Genomic DNA, 19,490 nt, shown 5'->3' on the forward strand with positions numbered 1-19,490 from the left:
TCCCACAAGGCACCCCAGCCCCTCGTGCACCTTATGGGGGCCTCCAAAGCCCCCAGGTGCCTTACGGGAAAGCCCAGGGCAGCTATGCCGAGAGTTTTGACCAGGAAATCAAGTGTGGCTGCAGCTGGGCTGTTGTGCCTCTGGGGCTGTTCATCAGCCCCATCGGGCCGCAAGGCCACACAGCCCCTCTTCCCTTCCCTTCTGGCCCTCGTCCAGAGGAGCAGACCTTGTGCAGCACCCTGGATTGGTAATGGCCCATCAATTAGGTTCTATCAAGTGTGTGTTAATTAGGGAGGAGCTTTGTTTTGCCTGCTGGAATTGCTGAACAGACTGTGTCTCTGGAGATGCTCTTGATGGCTTCCCTCTTTTCCTGGGCTTGCCACTGGAGGAGGTCCAGGCTCAGATGATGCCAGGGAAGGAAATGTGCCCTCAGCCCAGGGACGCTCAGCATGGACTCCCCCAGCCCTCGGGGCCCCACTGCTGCTCACAGCAGCCCCTGCCTGGCTCCTGCCTGCCCACACCGTGGGCGTCCACGCCTGCTCCTGGGCACAGAACTCAGCCAGTGCTGCTGCCGGGTGGGCTTTGCTGCTGCTTCCAGCCAAACACTGGGGTGACAGCTCCATCTCTTTATTGCAATAGAAGAAGGGGCCATCACCTACCATGGTGGGGTTGGGGGGGATTGGGGGGTGTGAAAAATGAGTATTTTATGATTGGCTTTTCACAAATATTAAAATGAATATTAGAGGTGTTGTGTTAGAAAATAATCCTGTATTAATTCTTTTAAGTAGTGTGTTAAATATAGTTTTAGGTTATAAAACATGTTAAAATAGAAACTACGCTATGTAAGATACTTTTTTTTTAAAGAAAGGACTCGCAGCAAGATAGCAGCCACAGGACACACAAATCTGTCAGAGAAAAAGAATTTATTGCCCTCTTATCAGAAGAAATTAACTTCTTCCCGCCTTGAAAGCACTGTTAGGATTCAGAGGAAGTAGTTTATGATGACCAGACAGTATCCTGTATTTGAATGGAATTTATGCATCATGTATGAGGTACGTGAACATGCAACAGGTTATTGTTTTTAAGGGTTAATCCTCTGATAACAGGTGTCCTTTTTCGGGCTCCTGCTGTCCAGAAAAAGGTACCTGGATGTCCGTAACTCTTTGTTTCTATTGTCTCATATTGTCCTAATTCAAATTGTCCAAATTATTATTAACTCTAATTGTATTACTACTTATATAACCATTTTATTATTATTAAACTTTTAAAATTTTAAAATCAAGTGATTGGCGTTTTCACAGGGAGGTGTAACCTACAGTGTTGTTTAGAGGGCAGGGCCAGGGGGCTCGGGGGCAGAGGAAGGGACATGTTGGACTCAGGAGGGGCTGGAGGGTGCTGGGCTGCTCCTGGGGTCTCTAGAAGAACTTGGCAATGGGCTGGGACGGGACAGAGGAAGGTCAAAAAAGGGATGAAGGCAGCTCGGGGATACACATGGGGAGAGGAGGTGGCAGTGGGATCTACAGGGGCCTAGGAGGTTTCCTCATAGATGGCTGTTCTGGGGTCCTCTTCTCAGAACTCTTGAGAGGGCTGCCCAGGCCCTTCTTATTGCTGGAGGAGCCGATCAAGATTTCTGGGTGTGAGGCGCAGCCACGGTCTTTCAACTCTTGCCCAGAGGTGGAACTGTGGAAAGAGGAGGTGGCTGAGGCCCCAGCTGCCAGTGGCACACAGGGAGCCTCGTGCACAGCAGGGCCCAGAGCTGGCAAGGCTCCCCAGCACGGCTGGAGCTGCTGGCACAGCTTGGCCCAGCTGCACAGCTGTCCCTCAAGGCCCCGGCGGGCAGGGGACGGCTCTGGGCAGGCTCCCTGGCCAGGAGCGGGCCCCAGAGCGCCTCTGCCTTCCAAGGGCAATCTCGTCCCTGCTCTTTCTCCTTCCCAACTTGCTTTGCCTCTGCCCTGTGCTGCCGGGGCTGCTCTTGGCCAGGCAGCCTCAGTGGGAGCCAGCACTGGCTGCAGCCCCAGCGGGCCCCCCAGGACAAGGCCCAGCAATTAAGAGGCCAATGAAAGCTCTGGGCAGCAGCAGAACCCTCAGCAGAGTTCTTTGGACAATCATGGACTGGCCACAACTCCACTGCAGCCTCACTGGTAATGTTTCCTGTCTACATGAGGCTTTCAAAAGAAGCTGTTTGAGAGGGAGAGCAACAAAACACTCACCGATTTCTCTTCCAGGAATGCCAGATTCCAAAGCAGGAGAACATGAAGATAAGCTCCAAAACAAGCAGGCCTGCCAGTAACCCTAGCCAGCAGCCTGTTCCCTTACAGAAACCCCTTCCAGGGCCCTTCTGGGAATCAGGAACACGTGTGGTGGGGCCGGCTGCACCTGTGCGAGCAATGGGGAGCGTGAGCCCGTGCTGAGCTGCACTGCTGAGCTGGCAGCACGGTGCATGCAGGCAGGACCTTCTCCCTTTCCCCCAGAGCTGGTGCCTGCAGGCACCTTGCCGCCCCTTGGCACAGGCTCTGCCACCCAACAAAGCCCAGCAGGCCAGGAGGGGAGCCCGGGGGCAGCACGGCTGCTTGGGCAGTCACTGCTTGGAGGGACACGGGCCAAACCCATCTCTGAGCAGCCACTGCCAGCCCTGGCCCTCCCTGCCCCCTGACAGCTCCCCCAGCCCCAGGGCACAGAGTCAGACCCTGTCAGGACCCAGTGCAGCCCCTGCCCAGTCTGGAGCCAAGGCTGGCTCTGGCCCTGGGCTCGTGGCAGGGCTCCCGCTCGGGGCTGCTCCTGTGCCTTGGGCCTCTGGGCACTCAGGGCCGGCTCCGGAGCAGCTGCAGCGGGAGGGACATTGGTGCAGGAGTCCCCTTTCCCCGGGGCTGTGAACGAGCTCCAGAGGCCTCCAAGCCTCCAGAGGCGCCTCCAGCTTTGGCTGCTGCCGGGCCATGCAAGGGCAGGCCCTGGGGGAAGAGCTGCTGCCATACAGCCCTGCTGAGGGCTGAGCCCTGCTGAATCTGCCACAGCAATTACCTTCTGTGCCTTCACCTGTGCTTGGCATAACATTTGTTCCTGCAGTAGAGCCTGACACCAACCCACTTCTTCCTCCAGGGTGTGGCTCCTTCTGCACAGATTTTTGGTCCATCACTTGAAAAAGAAAGAGGCACAGCTGGATCACATGGAAACATTCCCCATTGGGGAGGTGGCATCTTCAGGAGGCAATGCTTGTAAAAGTCACACGTAAAGATTGGGAAAATTCCCATGCTGTTGGGTCTGGGCCAGAAAACTCCCTCCTCCAAATAGCTGTGCCTCCTGATCTGCTCAGATACTGGGAAATTGCAGGGGATCTCAGGCCCGTGGTGCACTTTGGGCTGCCTTTCAGCCGATGCCCAATGCCTTCCTGCAGAGGCTGGGGAGAAGCTGCAGCCAGGCCAGGCTGGGAAACAGCCCTGCAGGGCGTGGAAGCAGCAGCGGGGCAGCCAGGCTGCCATGGATCCCTTCCCGCCGTGCCGGGCACGGCGTGTCCAGATGTGCAGCCAAAGCCCCCGGCTGCTGAGCCCCAGGACAAGGCTGAGGGAAATGCACCCACCTTGTCCATGCTGTGCTTCCTTCTGGGTTTGTCTCAGGAATTCGTTTGAGTCAAGAGATGTTTTGGCTGCAGTACCATGGGTTTTTCCTTTTGGAGGACCTTAGAGAAAGTAGTTCCATTTCCCATGAATGGATGCCACAAAAGCAGGGCTCAGCCTGTGCGGTCAGCAGGGACACACTACTCACCGCTGCGATGGGAGCTGGGTTGGTGCCAAGAATCCACCCGAGCTGATGGAGAACTCCTCCCTGCAGCCACCCCTGTAACTCAACAGCCACAGAAGCTTCTGCCATCTCTGCTCAGCTGCACGGGCACCACTGAGCCGCAGGAGCGGTGAGGGGATCGCGCAGGGCGAGGGCACACACGTGCATGGCTCTGTCCTGGCACCTGCAGCCATGCCCCCCTGGCCCAGCTTTGGGCTCTGAGCTGGCAGCTCTCCCAGCAGAAAGGCCTTGACCTACCCTCACCATCTCCCAGGGGCTCAGTCATGGATGTAGTTTGGGAAGCCAGATCTCCTTCAGCAACGGGTTCAGCTGCAAAGAAAGGCAGGACAGAACAGCTCCCGTGGCACTGTAGGAGATCCTCAGGCTGCAGGCAAGGCTCAGCCCCAGGGCACAGCCCTGGCCCCGGCCCCTGCCCTCTCTGCGCTTCTCCGTGGCTGCACAGAGCACACGGAAGGACACACGGCCATTGCACATGGGAGGAGGATGGACAGCTAAATGCTCCTTCCTCCCACTGACAGCGATCCTGTGGGATCACTCAGGGCTCCAGAAGGGAGCAGGGCAAGAATTCCAGATTCCTTCAACCATGAGATTATGTTGAGGGAAATGGAAGGCGAGTGAGCTCTTGCCACATGGACACTGATTATTCTCTCAGGAAAGGCACACTGAGAACTTGCCTCCAGCATCTTCCAGGAATTCCAAGCCATTTTCCAGCAGGGCTTCCAAATAATCCATGTCACGATTCCAATCTAGAAGGGAGCACAGATCAGAACCATTTCCATGGTTTCTGGGATCCTCTTCTGCCTCTGGGAAAGGAGCACTGCAAGGGGGTCAGGTAAGGCTGTGGGAGCCAGGTGTGAATGGACAAGGCCAAACTGCACAGGGGCCTGGGGAGCTCTGGGCAGGCTCCTGGTCACTCTCCACCCTCTTTGCAGGCTCTGTGACACATCCCTGGAAGGGGCGGCTGGAGTAGCCCAGGGCCCTGGGGGCTCTCCCTCACACACACAGAGGAAATCCTCACTAAAGCCCTGGGGAAAACTGCAGCAGGCAGTGCCACAGCTATCCCTGCCTCCCTCTGTCTCTCCTGCCCTCCTTCTGCTGGGACACCTCCCAGTTCTCAAGGGCACATGGCCAAGCCCTCTCAGGCCACACTGGAGCCTTGCTCTCATCTTCTGCCCTTTCCCCACCATGGGCACCCCGTGCAGCCGCTCCCAGGTTTGGGGACGTGTCTCCCACGGAGGGAGCCCAGCAGGACAGCTCAGTAGCCGAGTGCCCTGAGCCTGCTCGGGATAATTCCTCTGGGCTGTGCCCATCTTGTCCGGGCTGTGCCCGCAGTGCCAAGCAGCAGAGAGGGCAGCTCAAGCCTCAACAGGGCTCAGGCCCAGAGGCACAGCAATTACCTCCTGTGACTGTGCCTGGCATCGCCTCCCTTCCTGCAGCAGAGGCTGGCACAGAATCACTGCTTCCTATGGGAAACGCCGCCTTCAGCACAGCCTCTCCATCCACCTCTGGAGAAAGGAAAAGTGACACTGGATGAGATGGGGCTGTTTCCCATTGGGGAGGGCGCATCTCAGGAGGCAATCCTTGTCAAGGACATGGATAAGAATCAGGAAAAGGTCCAGGCTCTTGGGACTGGGCCAGAGCACTCCCTTGTGCAAACAACTGTGCCTCTTGATCTTCTCAGAGACAGGGAAATTGCAGGGGATCTCAGGGTGTGCCTTGCCCGTGGTCCAGTTTGGGCTGCCTTTCAGCCGATGCCCAATGCCTTCCTGCAGAGGCTGGGGAGAAGCTGCAGCCAGGCCAGGCTGGGAAACAGCCCCACAGGGCGTGGAAGCAGCAGCGGGGCAGCCAGGCTGCCATGGATCCCTTCCCGCTGTGCCGGGCATGGCGTGTCCAGATGTGCAGCCAAAGCCCGCGGCTGCTGAGCCCCAGGACAAGGCTGAGGGATTGCACCCACCTTGTCCTCCCCGCAGCATTTCCTTCAGCATTTGCCGCATGACTTCAAATGGCTTCTGGAATTTCTTGTCTGTCGTGTGTTTGGGCTTTCCTGTTGGAGAATCTTGACAGAAAGTAGTTTTATTTCCCTGCAATGAATGCCACAAAAGCAGGGCTTAGCCTGTGGGGCCAGCAGGGACACATTACTCACCCCTGTGATGGGAGCTGGGTTGGTGCGCAGCATGCAGCCCAAGTGCTAGGGAAGTCTTCCCTGCAGTCACATCTGTAACTGAACAGCCACAGAAGCTTCTGTCACCTGGTTCTTGCCAACTTGTCAATGATTACGTCTTGGTGGGATGGTGAGAACGTACCTGCAGAACCCTCAGTGGGCTTCAAAATTTCAAACCTCCAGGTTAATGGAGAAGCCTTCCCAGTATCCCAGTCTGGAAACAAACCAAGATGAGAACAGTTTCCTTTGTGTGCCAGGGCTGGCTCTGGCCCTGGGCTCGCGGCAGGGCTCCCGCTCGGGGCTGCTCCTGTGCCTTGGGCCTCTGGGAACTCAGGGCCGGCTCCGGAGCAGCTGCAGCAGGAGGGACGTTGGTGCACGAGTCCCCTTTCCCCGGGGCTGTGAACGAGCTCCAGAGGCCTCCAAGCCTCCGGAGGCGCCTCCAGCTTTGGCTGCTGCCGGGCCGTGCAAGGGCAGGCCCTGGGGGAAGAGCTGCTGCCACAGAGCCCTGCCAAGGGCTGAGCCTGGCACTGCAATTACCTCCTGTGCCTGTGCCTGTGTCTGGCTTGGCCTTCCTTCCTGCAGCAGGGGCTGGCAACGAAGAGCGACTGCTTCCTTCAGGAAATGCTGCCTTCCACAGAACCTCTATGTCCATCTCTTGAGAAAGGAAGAGACACAGCTGCATCAGATGGAACTGTTCCCTATTTGGGTGGTAGCATCTACAGGAGGGAATATATCTTAAAGACCAGGAAAATGGCCAGGTTATTGGGGCTGGGTCAGAGCACTCCTTGCTCCAAACCAGCACCCTTTCCTAATCTGGAGACCAGGATATTATGGGGGATCTCAGGGTCTATTGCAGTTTGGGCTGCGTGGCAGCGGATGCCTAATGCCTTCCTGCAGAGGCTGGGCAGAAGCTGCAGCCAGGCCAGGCTGGGAAACAGCCCTGCAGGGCGTGGAAGCAGCAGCGGGGCAGCCAGGCTGCCATGGATCCCTTCCCGCCGTGCCGGGCACGGCGTGTCCAGATGTGCAGCCAAAGCCCCCGGCTGCTGAGCCCCAGGACAAGGCTGAGGGAAATGCTCTCACCATTCCCTTTGTGCAGTTCCTCCACTATTTGTTTCCAGATGTCGTTTGACTCGAGCGATTCCTTCTCGCCTCTAGGTTTGTTCTTTCCTCTCCGAGCACCTTAAGAGAAAGTAGTTCCCAGGAATGGATGCCATTAAAGCAGGGCTCAGCCTGTGGGGTCAGAAGGGACACACTACTCACCCCTGCGATGGGAGCTGGGCTTGTGTGCTGGAACCAGCAGAGGAGCTTGAAAAGTCCTCCCTGCAGAAGCATCTATAACTCAACAGTCACAGAAGCTTCTGTCACCTTGTTTCTGCCAGACAATATCAAAGATTACTCCTTGGTGGGACAGTGAGAACATACCTGCAGGAGGCTCCAAGGGCTTCAAAACTTTATTCAGCCAATCTAATGGAGAAGCCTTCCGAGCAACCTCATCTAGAACGGAGCACAGATGAGAACATTTTTCAGGGCGTGCTGGGATCCCTTCTGCCTCTGGGAAATGAGCACTGCAAGGGGGTCGGATAAGGCCAGGGGGAGCCAGATGTGAATGGACATGGCCAAAGCTGCACAGGGGCCTGGGGAGCTCTGGGCAGGCTCCTGGTCACTCTCCACAATCTATGCAGGCCCAGTGCAACATCCCTGGAAGGGGTGGCTGGAGCAGCCCAGGGCCCTGGGGGCTCTCCCTCACACACAGAGAGGAAATCCTTCCTAAAGCCCAGAGGAAAACTGCAGCAGGCAGTGCCACAGCTATCCCTGCCTCCCTCTGTCCCTTCTGCCCTCCTGCTGGGACACCTCCCAGTTCTCAAGGGCACATGGCCAAGCCCTCTCAGGCCACGCTGGAGCCTTGCTCTCTCCCTCTGCCCTTTCCCCACCGTGGGCACCCCATGCAGCCGCTCCCAGGTTTCAGGATGTGTCTCCCACGGAGGGAGCCCAGCAGGACAGCTCAGTAGCCGAGTGCCCTGAGCCTGCTCGGGATAATTCCTCTGGGCTGTGCCCGTCTTGTCCGGGCTGTTCCCGCAGTGCCAAGCAGCAGAGAGGGCAGCTCAAGCCTCAGCAGGGCTCAGGCCCAGAGGCACAGCAATTACCTCCTTGGACTGGGCCTGGCATCGCCTCCCTTCCTGCAGCAGAGGCTGGCACAGAATCACTGCTTCCTGCAGGAAACGCAGCTTTCAGCACAGGCTCTCCTTTCATTTCTGGGGAATGGAAAAGAGACAGCGGGATCAGATGGGATCATTCCTCACTGGGAATGGGGAAGGTGACCACTTCAGGCGGCAATAGTTGCGAAAGGCATGGATAAGGATCAGAAAACACCCTGGATTTTGGAACCGTCCCCGACTGGTCCCATCTCCAAACAGCCCTTACACCTGATCTGCCCAGAGACAGGGAAATTGCAGGGAATCTCAGGGTATGCATAAGCCATGGTGTATCCCGGGTTCCCTGCTGGGCTAATTTGCCCCGGAGCAGGCAGCACGGGCTGGATAGCTCAGTCCTTCACAGGACAGAGTGTCTGAGTACCCAGGCCGGGCTGGATAGCTCAGTCCTTCACAGGACAGAGTGTCTGAGTACCCAGGCCGCTCTCAGCCACTGGCTACTTTAGCAAGCCCAATGGATATCAGCTCTTTAGTGATTATCAGCTCTCTTATGATTTTAGCTCTTTTGTTTGCTAAGGAGCCTTGCAGGCTACCTGGGAAGCAGACACTGCAAGAGAGGATAAGAAACGTCCTGGTGTTCCACAGTGATGGTTTTATTGAGGGGTGTGTGAAGGGTTCCAGAAACAGCTCTTCTCCAGAATGGGCTAAAACAGCCCTTTATATGGGGTATAAGGGGATCCATACTTGTCCAATAGTAGGGGTTAGGGGAAAGTGACCTATGGGGTTACAGAGAGATAAGCTGGGTTGCGGAAGGTGGAAGGCAGGGGCTTCTTTTGCTATTTCATCATGACTTGGCAATTCCTATCTTTAAGCCTCGACCCTCCATGGGGCCCTAACATGCTTGGAGCCTGCTACAGTGGTGCAGTTTGGTCTGCCTGTCAGCTGATGCCCAATGCCTTCTGCAGAGGCTGGGGAGAAGCTGCAGCCAGGCCAGGCTGGGAAACAGCCCTGCAGGGTGTGGAAGCAGCAGCGGGGCAGCCAGGCTGCCATGGATCCCTTCCCGCTGTGCCGGGCACGGCGTGTCCAGATGTGCAGCCAAAGCCCGTGGCTGCTGAGCCCCAGGGGAAGGCTGAGGGAAATGCTCTCACCATTCACTTTGCGCAGTTCCTCCACTATTTGTTTCCAGATGTCGTTTGACTCAAGCGATTCCTTCTCGCCTCTAGGTTTGTTCTTCCCTCTCAGAGCACCTTAAGAGAAAGTTGTTCCATTTCCCATGAATGGATGCCACAAAAACAGGGCTCAGCCTGTGGGGTCAGCGGGGACACACTACTCACCCCTGCGATGGGAGCTGGGCTTGCGTGCAGCAATCAGAAAAGGAGCAGCAAAAGTCCTCCCTGCAGACACTCCTGTAACTCAACAGCCACCGAAGCTTCTGTCACCTGGTTCTGTCATCTTGTCAATGATTAGTTCTTGGTGGGACAGTGAGAACATACCTGCAGGAGGCTCCAAGGGCTTCAAAGCTTTATGCAGCCAAACTGATGGAGAAGCCTTCCCAGCAACCTCATCTAGAACGGAGCACAGATGAGAACATTTTTCAGGGCGTGCTGGGATCCCTTCTGCCTCTGGGAAATGAGCACTGCAAGGGGGTCGGATAAGGCCAGGGGGAGGCAGATGTGAATGGACATGGCCAAAGCTGCACAGGGGCCTGGGGAGCTCTGGGCAGGCTCCTGGTCACTCTCCACCCTCTTTGCAGGTCCTGTGCAACATCCCTGGAAGGGGCGGCTGGAGCAGCCCAGGGCCCTGGGGGCTCTCCCTCACACACAGAGAGGAAATCCTTCCTAAAGCCCAGAGGAAAACTGCAGCAGGCAGTGCCACAGCTATCCCTGCCTCCCTCTGTCCCTCCTGCCCTCCTTCTGCTGGGACACCTCCCAGTTCTCAAGGGCACATGGCCAGGCCCTCTCAGGCCACACTGGAGCCTTGCTCTCTCCCTCTGCCCTTTCCCCACCATGGGCACCCCATGCAGCCGCTCCCAGGTTTGGGGACGTGTCTCCCACGGAGGGAGCCCAGCAGGACAGCTCAGTAGCCGAGTGCCCCGAGCCTGCTCGGGATAATTCCTCTGGGCTGTGCCCATCTTGTCCTGGCTGTGCCCGCAGTGCCAAGCAGCAGAGAGGGCAGCTCAAGCCTCAGCAGGGCTCAGGCCCAGAGGCACAGCAATTACCTCCTTGGACTGGGCCTGGCATCGCCTCCCTTCCTGCAGCAGAGGCTGGCACAGAATCACTGCTTCCTGCAGGAAACTCAGCTTTCAGCACAGGCTCTCCTTTCATTTCTGGGGAATGGAAAAGAGACAACGGGATCAGATGGGATCATTCCTCACTGGGAATGGGGAAGGTGACCACTTCAGGCGGCAATAGTTGCGAAAGGCATGGATAAGGATCAGAAAACACCCTGGATTTTGGAACTGTCCCCGACTGGTCCCATCTCCAAACAGCCCTTACACCTGATCTGCCCAGAGACAGGGAAATTGCAGGGAATCTCAGGGTATGCATAAGCCATGGTGTATCCCAGGTTCCCTGCTGGGCTAATTTGCCCCGGAGCAGGCAGCACGGGCTGGATAGCTCAGTCCTTCACAGGACAGAGTGTCTGAGTACCCAGGCCGCTCTCAGCCACTGGCTACTTTAGCAAGCCCAATGGATATCAGCTCTTTAGTGATTATCAGCTCTCTTATGATTTTAGCTCTTTTGTTTGCTAAGGAGCCTTGCAGGCTACCTGGGAAGCAGACACTGCAAGAGAGGATAAGAAACGTCCTGGTGTTCCACAGTGATGGTTTTATTGAGGGGTGTGTGAAGGGTTCCAGAAACAGCTCTTCTCCAGAATGGGCTAAAACAGCCCTTTATATGGGGTATAAGGGGATCCATACTTGTCCAATAGTAGGGGTTAGGGGAAAGTGACCTATGGGGTTACAGAGAGATAAGCTGGGTTGCGGAAGGTGGAAGGCAGGGGCTTCTTTTGCTATTTCATCATGACTTGGCAATTCCTATCTTTAAGCCTCGACCCTCCATGGGGCCCTAACATGCTTGGAGCCTGCTACAGTGGTGCAGTTTGGTCTGCCTGTCAGCTGATGCCCAATGCCTTCTGCAGAGGCTGGGGAGAAGCTGCAGCCAGGCCAGGCTGGGAAACAGCCCTGCAGGGTGTGGAAGCAGCAGCGGGGCAGCCAGGCTGCCATGGATCCCTTCCCGCTGTGCCGGGCACGGCGTGTCCAGATGTGCAGCCAAAGCCCGTGGCTGCTGAGCCCCAGGGGAAGGCTGAGGGAAATGCTCTCACCATTCACTTTGCGCAGTTCCTCCACTATTTGTTTCCAGATGTCGTTTGACTCAAGCGATTCCTTCTCGCCTCTAGGTTTGTTCTTCCCTCTCAGAGCACCTTAAGAGAAAGTAGTTCCCATGAATGGATGCCACAAAAACAGGGCTCAGCCTGTGGGGTCAGAAGGGACACACTACTCACCCCTGCGATGGGAGCTGGGCGTGCGTGCAGCAATCAGAAAAGGAGCAGCAAAAGTCCTCCCTGCAGACACTCCTGTAACTCAACAGCCACCGAAGCTTCTGTCACCTGGTTCTGTCATCTTGTCAATGATTAGTTCTTGGTGGGACAGTGAGAACATACCTGCAGGAGGCTCCAAGGGCTTCAAAGCTTTATGCAGCCAAACTAATGGAGAAGCCTTCCCAGCAACCTCATCTAGAACGGAGCACAGATGAGAACATTTTTCAGGGCGTGCTGGGATCCCTTCTGCCTCTGGGAAATGAGCACTGCAAGGGGGTCGGATAAGGCCAGGGGGAGGCAGATGTGAATGGACATGGCCAAAGCTGCACAGGGGCCTGGGGAGCTCTGGGCAGGCTCCTGGTCACTCTCCACCCTCTTTGCAGGTCCTGTGCAACATCCCTGGAAGGGGCGGCTGGAGCAGCCCAGGGCCCTGGGGGCTCTCCCTCACACACAGAGAGGAAATCCTTCCTAAAGCCCAGAGGAAAACTGCAGCAGGCAGTGCCACAGCTATCCCTGCCTCCCTCTGTCCCTCCTGCCCTCCTGCTGGGACACCTCCCAGTTCTCAAGGGCACATGGCCAGGCCCTCTCAGGCCACGCTGGAGCCTTGCTCTCTCCCTCTGCCCTTTCCCCACCGTGGGCACCCCATGCAGCCGCTCCCAGGTTTCGGGACGTGTCTCCCACGGAGGGAGCTCAGCAGGACAGCTCAGTAGCCGAGTGCCCTGAGCCTGCTCGGGATAATGCCTCTGGGCTGTGCCCATCTTGTCCTGGCTGTGCCCGCAGTGCCAAGCAGCAGAGAGGGCAGCTCAAGCCTCAGCAGGGCTCAGGCCCAGAGGCACAGCAATTACCTCCTTGGACTGGGCCTGGCATCGCCTCCCTTCCTGCAGCAGAGGCTGGCACAGAATCACTGCTTCCTGCAGGAAACGCAGCTTTCAGCACAGGCTCTCCTTTCATTTCTGGGGAATGGAAAAGAGACAGCGGGATCAGATGGGATCATTCCTCACTGGGAATGGGGAAGGTGACCACTTCAGGCGGCAATAGTTGCGAAAGGCATGGATAAGGATCAGAAAACACCCTGGATTTTGGAACTGTCCCCGACTGGTCCCATCTCCAAACAGCCCTTACACCTGATCTGCCCAGAGACAGGGAAATTGCAGGGAATCTCAGGGTATGCATAAGCCATGGTGTATCCCGGGTTCCCTGCTGGGCTAATTTGCCCCGGAGCAGGCAGCACGGGCTGGATAGCTCAGTCCTTCACAGGACAGAGTGTCTGAGTACCCAGGCCGGGCTGGATAGCTCAGTCCTTCACAGGACAGAGTGTCTGAGTACCCAGGCCGCTCTCAGCCACTGGCTACTTTAGCAAGCCCAATGGATATCAGCTCTTTAGTGATTATCAGCTCTCTTATGATTTTAGCTCTTTTGTTTGCTAAGGAGCCTTGCAGGCTACCTGGGAAGCAGACACTGCAAGAGAGGATAAGAAACGTCCTGGTGTTCCACAGTGATGGTTTTATTGAGGGGTGTGTGAAGGGTTCCAGAAACAGCTCTTCTCCAGAATGGGCTAAAACAGCCCTTTATATGGGGTATAAGGGGATCCATACTTGTCCAATAGTAGTGGTTAGGGGAAAGTGACCTATGGGGTTACAGAGAGATAAGCTGGGGTGCGGAAGGTGGAAGGCAGGGGCTTCTTTTGCTATTTCATCATGACTTGGCAATTCCTATCTTTAAGCCTCGACCCTCCATGGGGCCCTAACATGCTTGGAGCCTGCTACAGTGGTGCAGTTTGGTCTGCCTGTCAGCTGATGCCCAATGCCTTCTGCAGAGGCTGGGGAGAAGCTGCAGCCAGGCCAGGCTGGGAAACAGCCCTGCAGGGCGTGGAAGCAGCAGCGGGGCAGCCAGGCTGCCATGGATCCCTTCCCGCTGTGCCGGGCACGGCGTGTCCAGATGTGCAGCCAAAGCCCGTGGCTGCTGAGCCCCAGGGGAAGGCTGAGGGAAATGCTCTCACCATTCACTTTGCGCAGTTCCTCCACTATTTGTTTCCAGATGTCGTTTGACTCAAGCGATTCCTTCTCGCCTCTAGGTTTGTTCTTCCCTCTCAGAGCACCTTAAGAGAAAGTTGTTCCATTTCCCATGAATGGATGCCACAAAAACAGGGCTCAGCCTGTGGGGTCAGCGGGGACACACTACTCACCCCTGCGATGGGAGCTGGGCTTGCGTGCAGCAATCAGAAAAGGAGCAGCAAAAGTCCTCCCTGCAGACACTCCTGTAACTCAACAGCCACCGAAGCTTCTGTCACCTGGTTCTGTCATCTTGTCAATGATTAGTTCTTGGTGGGACAGTGAGAACATACCTGCAGGAGGCTCCAAGGGCTTCAAAGCTTTATGCAGCCAAACTAATGGAGAAGCCTTCCCAGCAACCTCATCTAGAACGGAGCACAGATGAGAACATTTTTCAGGGCGTGCTGGGATCCCTTCTGCCTCTGGGAAATGAGCACTGCAAGGGGGTCGGATAAGGCCAGGGGGAGGCAGATGTGAATGGACATGGCCAAAGCTGCACAGGGGCCTGGGGAGCTCTGGGCAGGCTCCTGGTCACTCTCCACCCTCTTTGCAGGTCCTGTGCAACATCCCTGGAAGGGGCGGCTGGAGCAGCCCAGGGCCCTGGGGGCTCTCCCTCACACACAGAGAGGAAATCCTTCCTAAAGCCCAGAGGAAAACTGCAGCAGGCAGTGCCACAGCTATCCCTGCCTCCCTCTGTCCCTCCTGCCCTCCTTCTGCTGGGACACCTCCCAGTTCTCAAGGGCACATGGCCAGGCCCTCTCAGGCCACACTGGAGCCTTGCTCTCTCCCTCTGCCCTTTCCCCACCATGGGCACCCCATGCAGCCGCTCCCAGGTTTGGGGACGTGTCTCCCACGGAGGGAGCCCAGCAGGACAGCTCAGTAGCCGAGTGCCCTGAGCCTGCTCGGGATAATTCCTCTGGGCTGTGCCCATCTTGTCCTGGCTGTGCCCGCAGTGCCAAGCAGCAGAGAGGGCAGCTCAAGCCTCAGCAGGGCTCAGGCCCAGAGGCACAGCAATTACCTCCTTGGACTGGGCCTGGCATCGCCTCCCTTCCTGCAGCAGAGGCTGGCACAGAATCACTGCTTCCTGCAGGAAACGCAGCTTTCAGCACAGGCTCTCCTTTCATTTCTGGGGAATGGAAAAGAGACAGCGGGATCAGATGGGATCATTCCTCACTGGGAATGGGGAAGGTGACCACTTCAGGCGGCAATAGTTGCGAAAGGCATGGATAAGGATCAGAAAACACCCTGGATTTTGGAACTGTCCCCGACTGGTCCCATCTCCAAACAGCCCTTACACCTGATCTGCCCAGAGACAGGGAAATTGCAGGGAATCTCAGGGTATGCATAAGCCATGGTGTATCCCGGGTTCCCTGCTGGGCTAATTTGCCCCGGAGCAGGCAGCACGGGCTGGATAGCTCAGTCCTTCACAGGACAGAGTGTCTGAGTACCCAGGCCGCTCTCAGCCACTGGCTACTTTAGCAAGCCCAATGGATATCAGCTCTTTAGTGATTATCAGCTCTCTTATGATTTTAGCTCTTTTGTTTGCTAAGGAGCCTTGCAGGCTACCTGGGAAGCAGACACTGCAAGAGAGGATAAGAAACGTCCTGGTGTTCCACAGTGATGGTTTTATTGAGGGGTGTGTGAAGGGTTCCAGAAACAGCTCTTCTCCAGAATGGGCTAAAACAGCCCTTTATATGGGGTATAAGGGGATCCATACTTGTCCAATAGTAGTGGTTAGGGGAAAGTGACCTATGGGGTTACAGAGAGATAAGCTGGGTTGCGGAAGGTGGAAGGCAGGGGCTTCTTTTGCTATTTCATCATGACTTGGCAATTCCTATCTTTAAGCCTCGACCCTCCATGGGGCCCTAACATGCTTGGAGCCTGCTACAGTGGTGCAGTTTGGTCTGCCTGTCAGCTGATGCCCAATGCCTTCTGCAGAGGCTGGGGAGAAGCTGCAGCCAGGCCAGGCTGGGAAACAGCCCCGCAGGGCGTGGAAGCAGCAGCGGGGCAGCCAGGCTGCCATGGATCCCTTCCCGCTGTGCCGGGCACGGCGTGTCCAGATGTGCAGCCAAAGGCCCCGGCTGCTGAGCCCCAGGGGAAGGCTGAGGGAAATGCTCTCACCATTCACTTTGCGCAGTTCCTCCACTATTTGTTTCCAGATGTCGTTTGACTCAAGCGATTCCTTCTCGCCTCTAGGTTTGTTCTTCCCTCTCAGAGCACCTTAAGAGAAAGTAGTTCCCATGAATGGATGCCACAAAAACAGGGCTCAGCCTGTGGGGTCAGAAGGGACACACTACTCACCCCTGCGATGGGAGCTGGGCTTGCGTGCAGCAATCAGAAAAGGAGCAGCAAAAGTCCTCCCTGCAGACACTCCTGTAACTCAACAGCCACCGAAGCTTCTGTCACCTGGTTCTGTCAGCTTGTCAATGATTAGTTCTTGGTGGGACAGTGAGAACATACCTGCAGGAGGCTCCAAGGGCTTCAAAGCTTTATGCAGCCAAACTAATGGAGAAGCCTTCCAAGCAACCTCATCTAGAACGGAGCACAGATGAGAACATTTTTCAGGGCGTGCTGGGATCCCTTCTGCCTCTGGGAAATGAGCACTGCAAGGGGGTCGGATAAGGCCAGGGGGAGGCAGATGTGAATGGACATGGCCAAAGCTGCACAGGGGCCTGGGGAGCTCTGGGCAGGCTCCTGGTCACTCTCCACCCTCTTTGCAGGCCCAGTGCAACATCCCTGGAAGGGGCGGCTGGAGCAGCCCAGGGCCCTGGGGGCTCTCCCTCACACACAGAGAGGAAATCCTTCCTAAAGCCCAGAGGAAAACTGCAGCAGGCAGTGCCACAGCTATCCCTGCCTCCCTCTGTCCCTCCTGCCCTCCTTCTGCTGGGACACTGCCCATTTCTCAAGGGCACATGGCCAAGCCCTCTCAGGACCCACTGGAGCCTTGCTCTCTCCCTCTGCCCTTTCCCCACCGTGGGCACCCCATGCAGCCACTCCCAGGTTTGGGGACGTGTCTCCCACGGAGGGAGCCCAGCAGGACAGCTCAGTAGCCGAGTGCCCTGAGCCTGCTCAGGATAATTCCTCTGGGCTGTGCCCGTCTTGTCCTGGCTGTGCCCGCAGTGCCAAGCAGCAGAGAGGGCAGCTCAAGCCTCAGCAGGGCTCAGGCCCAGAGGCACAGCAATTACCTCCTTGGACTGGGCCTGGCATCACCTCCCTTCCTGCAGCAGAGGCTGGCACAGAATCACTGCTTCCTGCAGGAAACGCAGCTTTCAGCACAGGCTCTCCTTTCATTTCTGGGGAATGGAAAAGAGACAGCGGGATCAGATGGGATCATTCCTCACTGGGAATGGGGAAGGTGACCACTTCAGGCGGCAATAGTTGCGAAAGGCATGGATAAGGATCAGAAAACACCCTGGATTTTGGGACTGTCCCAGACCCTTCCCATCTCCAAACAGCCCCTACACCTGATCTGCCCAGAGACAGGGAAATTGCAGGGGATGTGCAGGGTGTGCATGGCCCGTGGTGCAGTTTGGTCTGCCTGTCAGCTGATGCCCAATGCCTTCCTGCAGAGGCTGGGGAGAAGCTGCAGCCAGGCCAGGCTGGGAAACAGCCCTGCAGGGCGTGGAAGCAGCAGTGGGGCAGCCAGGCTGCCATGGATCCCTTCCCACTGTGCCGGGCACGGCGTGTCCAGATGTGCAGCCAAAGCCCCCGGCTGCTGAGCCCCAGGACAAGGCTGAGCGAAATACTCTCACCTTGTCCTCTCTGACGTATTTTCTTCAGCATTTCCTTCATGTGTTCAGATGATTCCAGGGATATCTTGTTTGTTCTGTCTTTGATCTTCCCTGTCGGAGGACCTTAGAGCACAATATTTCCATTTCCCATTAATGGATGCCACAAAAGCAGGGCTCAGCCTGTGGGGTCAGCAGGGACACACTACTCACCCCTGCGATGGGAGCTGGGCTTGTGTGCAGGAACCAGCAAAGGAGCTGGAGAAGTCCTCCCTGCAGACACCCCTGTAACACAACAGCCACAGAAGCTTCTGCCATCTCTGCTCAGCTGCACGGGCACCACTGAGCCGCAGGAGCGGTGAGGGGATCGCGCAGGGCGAAGGCACACACGTGCATGGCTCTGTCCTGGCACCTGCAGTGATGCCCCCCTGGCCCAGCTTTGGGCTCTGAGCTGGCAGCTCTCAAAGGGGGAAAGGCCTTGACCTACCCTCACCATCTCCCAGGGGCTCAGTCATGGATGTGGGTTGGGAAGCCAGATCTCCTTCAGCAACAGGTTCAGCTGCAAAGAAAGGCAGGACAGAACAGCACCCGTGGCACTGTAGGAGATCCTCAGGCTGCAGGCAAGGCTCAGCCCCGGGGCACAGCCCTGGCCCCGGCCCCTGCCCTCTCTGCTCTTCTCCGTGGCTGCACAGAGCACACGGAAGGACACACTGCCATTGCACATGGGAGGAGGATGGACAGCTAAATGCTCCTTCCTCCCACTGACAGCGATCCTGTGGGATCACTCAGGGCTCCAGAAGGGAGCAGGGCAAGGTTTTCAGAATTCTTCAGCCCTGACTTAATGTTAACGAAAATGGCAGATGGGTGAGCTCTTGCCACATGGACATTGATTATTCTGCCAGTAAAAAGGGAAATTCAGAACTTGCCTCTGGCATTCTCCATGACATTCAAAGTGTCATTCACCAGGACTTCCAAATCCTCCAAGTCATGATCCACATCTAGAATGGAGCAAAAACCTGAACCATTTCCTTGGTGTGATGGGATCCCCTTCTGCCTCTGGGAAATGAGCACTGCAAGGGGGTTGGGTAAGGCTATGGGAGCCAGGTGTCAATGGACAAGGCCAAACTGCACAGGGGCCTGGGGAGCTCTGGGCTGGCTCCTGGCCACTCTCCACCCTCTTTGCAGGCCCTGTGACACATCCCTGGAGAGGAAACAGGGGCTGCCCAGGGCCCAAGGGGGCTCTCTCCCTTCCCCAGAGGAAACTCTCCCTAAAGGCCTGGGGAAAACCATCCCCAGCGCTTCCCGGGGAGCAGGGAGCGCTGTCCCGGCAAAGGGGAGCAAGGCTGCCGGCTCACCTGCTCGCCGCGCTTGCAGCGGAGCAGCCTGGGCAGCCCTGGCAGGCAGGGCCACGGCCAGGAGGAGCAGGAGGAAGAGGCGCAGAGCAAGGGCCATGGTGCCTTGCCCTCTGCCAGTCCCGCAGCTCTTGCTGCCACCGCTGTCCTGACACTGCTGTCCCAATGCCAGCACCACTGCTGCCACCGCCGCTGCTGCCGCAACAGTTGTGCTCAAGGACTGACTGCTCGCTCCTCGTGCTGCTGTGCAACCACCGGGTCTGGGACCTCTGTGACCTCAGCGCCAACTGTGACCTCAGTCTGCGGTGATCCCTGAGCCTGCTGTGACCTCATGGCCTCAGCTGTACCCCCAGAGTGTGCCCCCATCTGTACAAATGGACTGCCCTGATTGGAAATGTTTTGCTTCATCAAAGGGCCATTGCTCAGCAAAACTTTTATTTTTCCTGCTTACATTGCTGGTCGGTCAGGCTCTGTTGCTGAAGATGCTCTTGATTGTTATAGTTTGAATTTATTTTATTGATTCCTTTTTAAGTGGTTCATTCGGTTGTACCTGCACGTTTTACCTGTGTTGGTTTACCCATGGGTTTTACCCTCCCTCAAAACTGTCCCTCATGCCATTCCCGCCCCTTTTTGCAGCTCTTTCCCTGCCTGTCATGGCACCCCAGCCCCTTGGTTCCCGAACCTTCAGGCCAATCTCTGACTGGAACACCCCTTTG

The 19,490-nt window shown here is 56.7% G+C and overlaps 1 protein-coding gene and 2 long non-coding RNA genes across 4 annotated transcripts; all 3 read right to left on the reverse strand.

The window, feature by feature from the left end:
• Positions 1-906: 906 nt before the first annotated feature.
• Positions 907-12,149, reverse strand: LOC129124753 (uncharacterized). Its single transcript, XM_077184333.1, has 23 exons — positions 11,767-12,149; positions 11,608-11,679; positions 11,428-11,526; positions 10,325-10,432; positions 9,600-9,671; positions 9,441-9,512; positions 9,255-9,353; positions 8,101-8,208; positions 7,379-7,450; positions 7,217-7,288; positions 7,037-7,135; positions 6,494-6,610; positions 6,099-6,170; positions 5,939-6,016; positions 5,750-5,839; positions 5,193-5,300; positions 4,470-4,541; positions 4,033-4,104; positions 3,760-3,831; positions 3,575-3,673; positions 3,019-3,132; positions 2,211-2,376; positions 907-1,680 (listed from the first exon to the last, which is right to left on the reverse strand). Exons 4-23 carry the CDS (start codon positions 10,428-10,430, stop codon positions 1,518-1,520), a joined length of 1,923 nt encoding a protein of 640 aa, XP_077040448.1. The 5' UTR covers positions 10,431-10,432; positions 11,428-11,526; positions 11,608-11,679; positions 11,767-12,149; the 3' UTR covers positions 907-1,517.
• A 342-nt stretch (positions 12,150-12,491) lies between these two features.
• Positions 12,492-13,903, reverse strand: LOC143694982 (uncharacterized). The gene is made up of 3 exons (XR_013183806.1): positions 13,829-13,903; positions 13,643-13,741; positions 12,492-12,596 (listed from the first exon to the last, which is right to left on the reverse strand). It is a non-coding gene; the product is annotated as an uncharacterized LOC143694982 (long non-coding RNA).
• Positions 13,904-14,715: 812 nt separating this feature from the next.
• Positions 14,716-16,488, reverse strand: LOC143695062 (uncharacterized). 2 transcript variants are annotated; one of them, XR_013183942.1, is made up of 4 exons: positions 16,155-16,488; positions 15,996-16,067; positions 15,816-15,914; positions 14,716-14,820 (listed from the first exon to the last, which is right to left on the reverse strand). It is a non-coding gene; the product is annotated as an uncharacterized LOC143695062 (long non-coding RNA). The 2 variants fall into 2 exon arrangements; XR_013183941.1 differs by having other exon boundaries at positions 15,996-16,488.
• Positions 16,489-19,490: the final 3,002 nt, after the last annotated feature.

Source organism: Agelaius phoeniceus, chromosome 11, assembly GCF_051311805.1.
Source record: "Agelaius phoeniceus isolate bAgePho1 chromosome 11, bAgePho1.hap1, whole genome shotgun sequence".
Classification (NCBI taxonomy): domain Eukaryota; kingdom Metazoa; phylum Chordata; class Aves; order Passeriformes; family Icteridae; genus Agelaius; species Agelaius phoeniceus.